Source organism: Panthera uncia, chromosome D2 (assembly GCF_023721935.1).
Source record: "Panthera uncia isolate 11264 chromosome D2, Puncia_PCG_1.0, whole genome shotgun sequence".
In the NCBI taxonomy this organism is placed as follows: Eukaryota; Metazoa; Chordata; class Mammalia; order Carnivora; family Felidae; genus Panthera; species Panthera uncia.
In genome coordinates, this window is record NC_064818.1 from 22,280,289 (window position 1) to 22,291,491 (window position 11,203).

At 35.3% G+C, this 11,203-nt stretch overlaps 1 protein-coding gene across 2 annotated transcripts in view; it reads left to right on the forward strand.

The window, feature by feature from the left end:
* CABCOCO1 (ciliary associated calcium binding coiled-coil 1) overlaps window positions 1-11,203 on the forward strand; it is a 142,538-nt gene that overhangs the window by 104,061 nt on the left and 27,274 nt on the right. For both annotated transcript variants that reach the window (XM_049645100.1, XM_049645102.1), the window contains exons 6-7: window positions 7,308-7,430; window positions 7,857-7,997. In XM_049645100.1, coding sequence (XP_049501057.1) covers window positions 7,308-7,430; window positions 7,857-7,997 — 264 coding nt within the window. The remainder of the gene's footprint in view (window positions 1-7,307; window positions 7,431-7,856; window positions 7,998-11,203) is intronic.

An 11,203-nucleotide genomic window follows, 5' to 3' on the forward strand; every position in this document is an offset into this window, starting at 1 on the left:
AATTAAAATGCAACATATATAAAATCAATTTTTAAAATTTATATTTGAAAATTCAAAACAAGCTTTCCACAAAGATAATTGCATAATCATCTTTATTATGCTAATTTACAGATACTGATACTTAATTTCAAATTCTTAGAATAGGAGATAATTTAGAGTATTTCCTCAATTTTAAATAATAAAAACCATCAAACTTTACATGGAACACCAAGATAAAACCAAAACAAATTTATCCATGATCAGAACTTTTTGAAATACTTTATACTGAATTCAAGGATATGCGTTTTAGCGTATAAGCTAAGCACATATACTCTGAGTGGCTTTTAAAAAATATTTTTGAAAAGCATTAGTTATTTTCCAACTATATCTAATAGAACCAGCCAGACTTTCGCTCTCTGACCCTTAGGAAGTCACAAGATAAGGTCAATCTAAGAATCAGAAGTACAGTGTTGAACTTAGCAGGTTCAAGAGCTCCAGTGTTTCAATTTTCACAAGAAGGACATGCTAAAAATGTGTCCTATGTGCCCTAACTCTTTACTTTTGATGAAATCTGTTAAAGGAAATCTTTCTGAAATGAACTCAGTCTGGACAACCACAGACCACATCGGTTGCTGAGAAACAAAAGGTGAAAAGAATGATAAATGGGGTTGGGGGTTGAGGGGGGGTGGGCGGGTCGGGGGAGAAGCAGATTTTCTACTTTTGAAAGTTAGATATAAACATTCTCCTTTTCTAAATAGGTGTCTTGCTGTAGTCCTGAGCGTGCCACACAACAAAGAAGTATGTCATGCTATCTAGGTCTCCAGAGGGAAGTTATTTGGGTCCAAGGAATTCTTCAAATAAGATGGCATTGGATATGTGTTTGGTAATTTAAAGGCTGTGACTATTTAGAAACAGGATGATGGCATGTACTTATTAACAAATTCTTCTGAGTTAGCTGGACTCTTTGGGCAATGTGAACAATTACATATAGACATAGCATGGACCAGTATTCTTAATATGGTTACTCTACTCTTTCAGTTCTGGCTTTAGAAAAATGATCCTTTCAATAATAACAGTAATTATAAATAATAATAATACACCTTTGGGTTTAATAATACTTTCCCTTTGAAGAACTCCCAGAATTTTCATCCACATTACCTAATTTGTGCTTGAAACAATTCAACGAAGTAGCCAGGTAGCAATTATCATTATCCTACTTTTACAGATAAACAAACTGAGGCCTAGGGATTTTCTTAGCATCACACAATTAGGAATAGAGCCAAGTCTAAAGCCTGTAATTCAGTGGTCTATCTTCCAGATTATTGCCATCTTTAGAAAATATCTGGGTATCTGAAGAATTGTTCTATCCCTCAGGAAATGTTTATGCTACAGCCAGATCAAAACATCTTTTTCTTTTAAATTGCATTTACATTATGAGAAGGTACTTTTTTTCCAAATTCATTAGAGAGGATTTTGCTGTCGGAGGTCATTAAGATAGGAGTACTCAGATTTCTTTTCAAATTGTAATGTTGGCCTTAAGCAGAACTATGGCTTGGAAATGCTAAAGATGTCTAAAATATTCTGGAATCAGTTCCTTTAGTTATTTAACTTTAAAAAAAAAAATGTCAAGCCCAAGTTAAACAAGATCAAATCAGGGGATATAAATAAAAATGGGCACAAGGTGTTAACTCAAGTGTCCTAGCCAGACTGCAATTTGGTTTACTGCAGCCTGCCAACTTAAATTCCTCTTTGCAGCTTCAGCTGGAATGGGTAGTCTTCATTTCCTGTCCTAACTTGTCCTGTGTCACCCATCACCGTTCAGGTGATTAGCATGTGGATCTGGTGGTCTCAAAGCTCTATTAAGTTATAGATGTTCAAACTGCCGGTATGTTGTGGATAAAAATAGAAGTTGCTATTAGATGTCTATTCATACCCTGCAGAAGCCTGGCAACATTTTGAACCTTTTCAAAATGTAAATACTGCATATTAAGCACAGGAAAGAAAATTAATGTGCTGCATTTGCAAATTTATTTCCAAGTCAAAAATGCAAAGGGGGAGGAGGGCTCTTGTAGCAGAATTGATATTCTACATTTACAGGGTATATTAAGAAGTTTGTAATGGCCTGAACACAAAAGAAAACACTTTAGAAATGGATTAATTGAAGTTTCTCTGATAATCTTAGCCTGTGAATTTCCTCTCTTTTGATTTCAAATTTATGGCCTCAGTATGACATTACCAGAGTTTATTGCATTTTACAGGTGGCATTCATATGTTGTTACTTTTTGTGTAGTATATTGTGGGCAATGGGTTACGATTTTTGTTAAAAATTTCCAGAACCACACATGTACTACTTCATTAGACTTGCAAATGAGTAATGCCTTTTTTCAAGGGGAGAAAATAGTTAAAACATTACAGGAATTTTTGTGCCTTTTCTCCTTAGTTAGTATTGGGAAATGTGTGCAATAAAGTTTGCTTTTTGAAACTTTGACATTTTGTAGTAAGTTTTGATTTACATATGAAGTCATCATCTGACAATTTGAAACAAATGTCTTTTTAAAGCATACCAGTTTTTTGTATGTATTTCTATCGCTCAGAAAAGGCTTAACAGATTTATCTTGCTTCCTGCCATTCAAAACAGTGGAAAGTTTTCATTTCAATGACATTTTTTAATATCTTGAATAATTTAATAATTGTATTTAATAATTTAATAATTGCCACTTTGATCATAGATTTCATCAGTACAAACACTACCCACAAATCATCTACCTTTTTTTGCCAATGGAAAACAATAAAAGAGTAAAATAAGTAACAATAAAAACAACAAAAAACAAAACAATAACAAAAACAAATAAATAGCAAAAACAATTAACCAGAGTTGATACTATCAATGATGTTAACACACAAAGTAGAAAAAGAAAGCAGGAAGTAATGCAGTTTTCAGATAAAATTTTTATACTTTTTCTCAGACATAGTAAAGATCTGAAGCAGATTCTAATTCCTGTCAGCATTTTGTAAACCTAAACTGTCCCTGTACTTAGTTCCAGGGGGGTTCAAAATTCCTATCATTTATTCCCATGATGGATGTCCATTTCATACTGAATATGTAAAGTCTTAAAAGTATTCTAGTGATTTCATTTGGCTTGTAAAGTAAAGATCTTGGATTTTTTAAAACCTACATAATGTTCAGCGATGAAATTTTGTACTTACGAGTATTAAATTATGCCAAAAAACCATTTACTTGATATTCTTTAAATACCATAGTACAATTCCACTAAAGCTCAGATTGTAAACCATCTTAAATAATGCTAATGCAGTATGCACATAATGAACAATATAACTAACTTAAGTTAATTTTCATGTAACAGATAACATCTGGGGGAAATGTATAGTGGTAAGTTATGCAAAACTAATTTTCTAGCGACCACATCTGTAGATGTTATTTATTGTATGTTCACTTAACAGTCCATTATTCTGTTTAGAAATCTATTCTCTTCTTTATTAGAGCTTTTAATGTACTCACCTTGGTTCAAATGGTCTGCTCATTATCAGAAAAAATATAAATGGCATTCACATGGAACAACATGATTGTTTTTATTATATCCATTTGTGTGCAAGCATTCAAAAATGGCAAGAGAAACACATTTATTGCTTTACATTCAAAGTAATATTTAGGGGGTATTTGAAAGTCAAGCAAAACCAATCATTTGGCCAAATGGATGTATGTGTATAATCAGAAACTCCTGATTTTTAATCTCAGCATTAGGCCTCAGGCAAGTCACTTAAAGTCTTTTCCTTTGTTTCTTGATCTGAAGATTATGGGTGCTATTCTCTTATAGAAGAAGAAAGGGTGTTGCTAACACAGGGTACCAAAGAGGAGTGTTTTTTTAATAAACACACTTGATCTTTCTTCTGTTTTTATTTTTTGAGGTTTAAGAGGTAACGTATTAGACTTTTTAGGAAAAAAAATATGAGACAATTACAATGCTACAGGAATGTATAAAAATAGTTATAAAACTAGCTTTATTTAATTTGCTTCAACTATTCATAGACTTGAGGAAATTATAACGTTCTTTCAGAAAATCTAACTTAATAAAGCTGACCATGTCTTTCTGTTTTAAATAGATTTTATTACAGAACCAGTGATGTTGTAAAACATGAGGTTTTGTTAAAAAAAAAATACAAAGGCCTAATTGTATTTTTTTAAGAAAGTATTGCATCAGACGGTTTCATTTAAACATATTTGCTGGCTCTGTGCTCTCACCACAATTATTGATTCTAATTTTCCTTAAACTTGTTTTTGAAAAAGACTACTTAGTGGGGGGAAAAAGCACTATGATGCTTCTGGTATTATGTTTATTTCAAACTATATATTTGACGGTACGCTTTCTTATTAATGAAATGACTTTATATTTACTCCCATTTGAAACCGGACTTTTCTTTCCTTTACAGTGTTTTTACTCAGACAGCCAAATGTAACTCTTTGTGAAAGAGAAAAATGTAGCTGTGATTTGATTCGTTGATAGTATGCAAGACACTCTGAAGAAGAGAAATTCTCACCCCCAGTTTTTGTGCAGGAATTAAATCAAATGAATTCCTGTATGAGCTATATTCATAAAAATCAAGCAAAAGAATTTCTTGAGATAAACAGGAGCTTCACTCCACCAAAAAAATAATAATGTAGAGCTGGGAGTGACCCAAGTTCCCAAGTGTGTGCCCAGTGCACACACACACACACACACACACAACCAGTGCCAGAGACCAGGAAGACTGGTAGTTGGCAGGTATTTCGGATGAGCCATATAAAGAAATGCAGACCAAGGGGATGTGAGGGATGGAGTGAAAAAACTGAGCACCCGTATCTGCTTGCAGTCACGTGTATGATCAGATGGAAGGAAGGGCACAGGGGGGCAGGGGGAAGAATTTGCTACCACCAGGATGCAGGGGTGACCTACTGAGAACTTCCACCAAGGGGTGAGAGAAAATTAGCAGAAAGCCCTACCTGTGTGTAGAAAAGCAGAGCTGTAAGACATATTTAGCAAGAGCAACAAAATAAAATTCTGTTTCATGAAAAGAAATGTTTTACTTTGCATATTACCTCATGCTTTCTTTCAGTGCTTACAGTAAACTCAGGAAACCCCATTCAGTTCCTTTCTCTCCTCTTTCCAATATCTAACTCAACTCCACTTCCCCCAAATTCCTATTCCTCACCCTCTGTTAAAGTCTATACTACTAAATAAATACCTCATCATCTGCCCTTGTCTCTGGATTCCCATGTGCAACTTATTTATTTTACCTGTAATGTTGCAAAGGACACTAAAATATATTTAGCTGTTTCATTTTCCTAGCTTGGGCAAATAAAGAGCAATGCAAGGTTTGGGAGGATGAAAAACAAGCATGATGAAAAAAGGTACAAATAATTTTGTGGGAAGATGAAAATGCTTGTACATCCCATTTGGGGAAAAAAAATCACGTATAAACATGATGAGAGAAAAGAATTGCTCTGATATTTTTTTTGTATTCTATACTGATTAACCTTTAGTCAATTTGAGATGAAAATCTGGTGAACAACAATATAAGATGTCACCTAACAGAAGAGATTAAGCAATTGATAATATCGATAATTTCCAAGTATGGTGGCATGATGATGTGCATACTGAAAACCACATGGGCCAAGAAGTTGGCACAGCGGGTCTAAATCCCCGTCCTGTCACTAGTAATGAGTTGACCATAAGACAATCATTTAATTGCTTGGTTTCTAAATTGCCTTGACTATAAAGTTTTAACAGTTCCGTCCTTCTATATATCTATACAAACTAGCAACTTCCTATAAAATTGAATTAAAATTAATAATATGAATTCAATGCAAACATATAGGGATGGCTAGATAATAGCTTAGCTTCTGAGACCTTCCCAAACCTATCTTAATAAATAATAGTATTAATATTCAAATGATGAAATATTATAATACAAAAGTTATACATTATTACATTATTACATATTTAACAGGTAAGTTAACATGAACTATTGTGGAGAAGTCAGAAATTAATGTATGATGACTTCGATATTCCAGGTCCCATAGGATGGTGAATATTTGGTGATATTCTGCATTTCTAGAGTTTTGTCTTTAAACTTGTATGCTCAGGGTCTGAGTTTGTCAGCAGACAGTGGGTGACTTCACCTCAGGGCTTCAAAAATGAGCTCGTGAGAGCTTACTATACAAACTAGAACATCAATGTACTGATTTACAGTGAAGAATGTAATAGGCATGAAAATCAAAGCACTCAACTGAGCATGTCTTTACAGATCAATTGAGATGGGAAGTCAAATTGTGATCAAAACGTTGCTTGTCAAACATGGAATCAGAACAAAAGGAACTAATTAAATGATTCAGATGTTTGATCCCATCAGTACCTCATCTCTTTCTAACCTCCAAGTCAGGGTGGAATGGACACTGCCTAAGTTGACTTCTTTAACTCCTGTTTTTCATTTCTGCTGTTGACCACCCATCACCCTCCCTGAAATTTGCACATTTGCTACAGAATTATTCAATGCTCACGGTGAAGTCTTGTCTTGTCCCCAGTGTTTTTGGTTGATTTTGCAAATCTCCCCTGATTTACAGTGTGCTGGCTTTTATACATTAACCTTTAGAGCCTTTATTGTCCTCATCACGAAGTTCTTGGTGGCCACTTTGTTACTGCCCCCAAGAACAGCCGCACTCTGCTGAGTAACATCAATCACCATTAGGCTGTCATTGGGTGTTTCAAGAACCCAAACTCTGCCAGAATTGGATAAGGCATGCAGAAGATCTAAAACATGGTTTCCTACAGAGAGCTTGTAGGCAGCAGGAAGGACACACTGACACATAAAACAGTTAAAGATCAAGGCAGTATAAAATAAAGTTCTAACCACATAGTATAGAAAGAGAATAAGACAGTGGGAAGAATAAAATGCTAATTATAAGATACAGAGATACAGAGACCAAAAAGCAATAGAGAACTAACAGGGCAGTGGTGTCAAGAATTCAGAGGAGATAGCACTTAAAATATAATAGAATTGGAACTATATAAATATATATTTAATATATAAATATTATATAAATATAAATATAAATATTATATGTGTAGTTATATTAATTATATATAATTATATATTAAATCTCATATACTTTTAATTAATTTGATTACCTATTATATATGTTATATAGTATATGCTATGTATTATATATTATATATTCATTATAATATATAGAGAGAAATTAATGGATTGGCGGAAACTGTGGTTACTCACCAAAGGCTTTATCATGATACAGTTCTTTTCTTCCCCTCCAGCAAATGATAGAGGTTGTCAAGCCTTCAGGTGGTCTCCTTCCAGATCCTCTAGAAGAAGGAATCTCATTTGACATTTATTCAACATTCATAGAACCACCCCCAACATTGGATGCAGAAGTGAAGGTATGTTTCCTTTTGTCTCCTAATTCACCTTATCTCAGTGTTATATTCTCTAAGGGCAGGAGGAAAGAAAGCAAATGCTCTTCCATTTTCTTTCCCTTCTGATTTTTCCTAGCTCAATACAAATACTTCTTTTAGGGTTGCTTCACAGATGGGCCAGATGAGAACGGTTTAGCAATTTTAATCTCTCCTTCTCCAGCCTCCCCAGTCTCCACCTCCACTTTCCTAAGAGTAAGCACTGATTGCCACCGTGACTTGATCTGTCAAGATGCTCATGAATAATGAAAATGCAGGATAATAGCAAATCAAATTCTCCTTCGAGACTGGCATCATTCCTTGTAGAAAAGTACCCAAGAGAACTTGAGGTTACATATAGCTCACTGAATGCTCCTGAAATCACTTGAGTGTTGTTCTCTTTTGATATTCCAGGGGTTGGATCAAGAACAAGTCCCTGAGGAATTCCAGTCAGAAGCCAACATTTCCGATGCGGATCCTTTAGTGGGTTTCACCATTGAAGATATAAAATCAGTGCTGGGTCAAGTCACAGATGATATTTTAATCAGCATTCAGGTACTCAGCCTTGATAGCGTGCTCACTTACTTTATTATTATTGGTTAATTAGGCAACCTCCACCTTAGGTCTGTAAATATTATCCACACTCTGCTAACAAGAGCGATGCTTAATTATGGAGGACCTCAGTTCAACATCTCCACATAATTCTCAGTTGAGTCATCGGAGATTCCAGAAGATCACAAAACAGATTCACTAACAGCACCTAGTGTGCTGTGTGTTGCCAGTTTACAAAATCATCTGGCACTGAAACCGAAAAAATAACATGGTAAAGACTTAGTGCCTGTCATACTGTAAACATTGCTCCTGCAAGAGTAAATGGAGTACATTGCTAACAGTAAACACTGATTCTTCAGTAAGTCTTCTCACCAAATTTCTAACGAGAGGTTTTCAAATCTTTCTCTCAGATACTCTCAGAGGTTACTCTCTGAGAGAGGTTTTCTCTCAGATACTTTGTTCCATTTTACATATCACTAATAAGCAATTTACACCAAAGGCTGCATGGAAATAGTGATGGAACAGCCGTCCTGGTAGCAACTGTCAATGATGTATCAGTCAGTTCAACTCTGTGCGTGGATATTTTTCCTGTCCAAGAAAACAAAGCAAACCAAGACAAAAACCACTTCTACCTCAACACAAAGGCTTGCATCATTTTCCAGGCAAAATGATTAACCAAGTGAATTGCAAATTTGAAGAAGATTTATAATTTCTTATAGAAATGACTGTGAATCAATAGAACAATATACTACATGTTTCAAATATTAATGCATCTCAGGGAAAGATTTAATTTTTATCTGAACATGAGACTATATATAAAAAGCATACTGTATTAACAACTAATTTAGAAAGAGCAAAAGATTAGTTAGCTTGGCATAAGCATACCTTGTTACTTGTTAATCATCAAATGTTAATGCACTATTTACGTGAACGTTTAATGGTTTGATACGAATAGAATCAGCCAAAGTCCTCGGCTTAATAAGGGGTGTTTAGTGTTTACCAGAAATAGTGGTAGAACACGTTTCACACAAAGCTTTATTGTTAACAACCCCATGAATGTAATAGCTGGTTACTGTGTGGAAGGGCAGAGTGCAGTTGAAATAAACTGAGTTCAGAACATATCTCCTTTATAGATTTGATAACGTTTCATCTAAATATAGTTTATGTATAATCATGGCCCTGGGCTCCTTTGCCATCCTACAGCTCTGAAATTATTGCTGAGGAACTACTAGACAGTAATAGAATTGTTTGCAGGCCCCCAAATTGAAAACATCTTTACTGAGGCCATGTTCCATGGAGTGAGCAGTGTATTTTTAACTATTCATTGACTTTTTTTTTTTTTTACTGTTAGTGTTTGTAGCATTTATATCACTCCTCTGTAACAGAGAGAGTATGATTGCTATATGTGCGCGTTATTGTCCCTTTGGCCTGAAGCCAACCTTGCCAGGCCTGGATGTTCATTAGCTGGTTCATCCCAGTGTGATTAGACATAGAAAGAATGTGGACAAGGGGTGGGAGGTGCGGATCCTTTAGGTGCCACAACCATTTCCATTTTCAGTGTATTCACGGACGTTAGCCTGGGCCAATTACTGCCAATTTTTCAATAAAATGGCTTGGTGATGTGGATTTACACAATGTCTCAAGATAACAAACCCCTTTATGTATTTTCGCTTAATAATCCTCATAAACTACATGAGAATTAGCCAGGCACTTCCCTGATAAATAAATTGAAAAATGATAGACACAGGAAGACTAAATCATTTATCCATCATTTCCAGGGTCAGAAACTGATGAAAGGCCCTAAGTGGAAGCTATGACCTGGATTCTAGTTCTAATTCCAGTGTTACCCACAAAAACCACATAACCCCTAATATCATGACCAAGCTACTTTGGATACTTTAATACTACCGTGGTGTGGCACTATTTCAGTGTTTACCCTTGTGTCTTGGTCAGGTTCCAAGTTTAATTATTTCTCTGCCTACCTAAATGTCTTCCCCTGTTTTAGATGGGTAAGTTATTCTCGCCTTCTAAACCCTGCCTTCCAGCGTCAATGGCCCTTAAAACTGCAGCATGCCTGTTCAAAGGTAGCCCCCTGTCAGTGGTTAGGGTATGAATACACTGAATTACTGTGGGAACGTTTAATGAATGAGTATTTGTAAGATGTTTTAAATTTTCCAATATTTTTCCCTCCTTTATTTAAGAGCCATACTGTTATTATGATTTTTAGAGGAAAAGGCAGTTAGAAAATTCATGTTTTGGGTTCAGTTTTTTTAGAGCTCCTTCTCCAGTGTGGTTTCAGGCATTTTCCACTTTCTATAGCTCAGAAATTTCAGAGAATGTAGTGTGAATCTTTACATTTTGTATATTAATCCACTTACTTTCCCATTGACTCACTTTATAGTTCTAGAGATTTATTAAGAATGAAGTTATCTTGGCCCTGAGATGTTAATTATAATTATTACTGAAGAGAGCAAACATTTTAAGCTTATATAGTTTAGGTATTTTAATTTTAAAGATACATTCAAGATGAAATTATTTTGGCCCTGAGTTGTATAATAAAAATTATACCCAATGGAGCAAACTTTAATATATTTAAAGAATTACATTTCAGAGAAATATGAATACTAACACTAAATTCTTACATTAAATGTTGGCTCTTGGCCCTGTCTAAGCAATAGGGTAAAATAATGTGAAAACCTTGAAGGAAGTTTGCCATCTTGGGACATTAGGTATTTTTAGGTAAATTTGAATTTCCAGGTTAGAAAAGCTGAATTTGACATCACCTCAAGGTAGTGGTCAATGAGAGGCTGTTGAGCCCAGATCATGGATTTTCCATTCTTCCCTTAAAATAAATAGAAACTTTCACTCGTTAGTGGTCTTAGGACAGCTTATCTGTTCAGCAGTGTTCTGAGGAATAACAAGGAGACATGGTAGACTGACAATCTCATTCTTGACCAGACAGGGAGTCTTTTCATCCAGGCTCTGCTGGTTGTGCCTGAACTGAAGTAGTGATCACCGCAGTCCAGAGCTGTGAAACCTAGCTCCCCTCTGTCAGTGCACTGTGCTGCTGGGTACACATCTTACCCGCATGAACCTTCTCCCCAAAGCCCACACCTGTGTCCGTGAATTTTGTTTCAGTGAAATACCAGAAAGATCTCCAGGTTAATGTGAAAACACTGGTGACACAGGGAAACTGAGGCTGATCAATG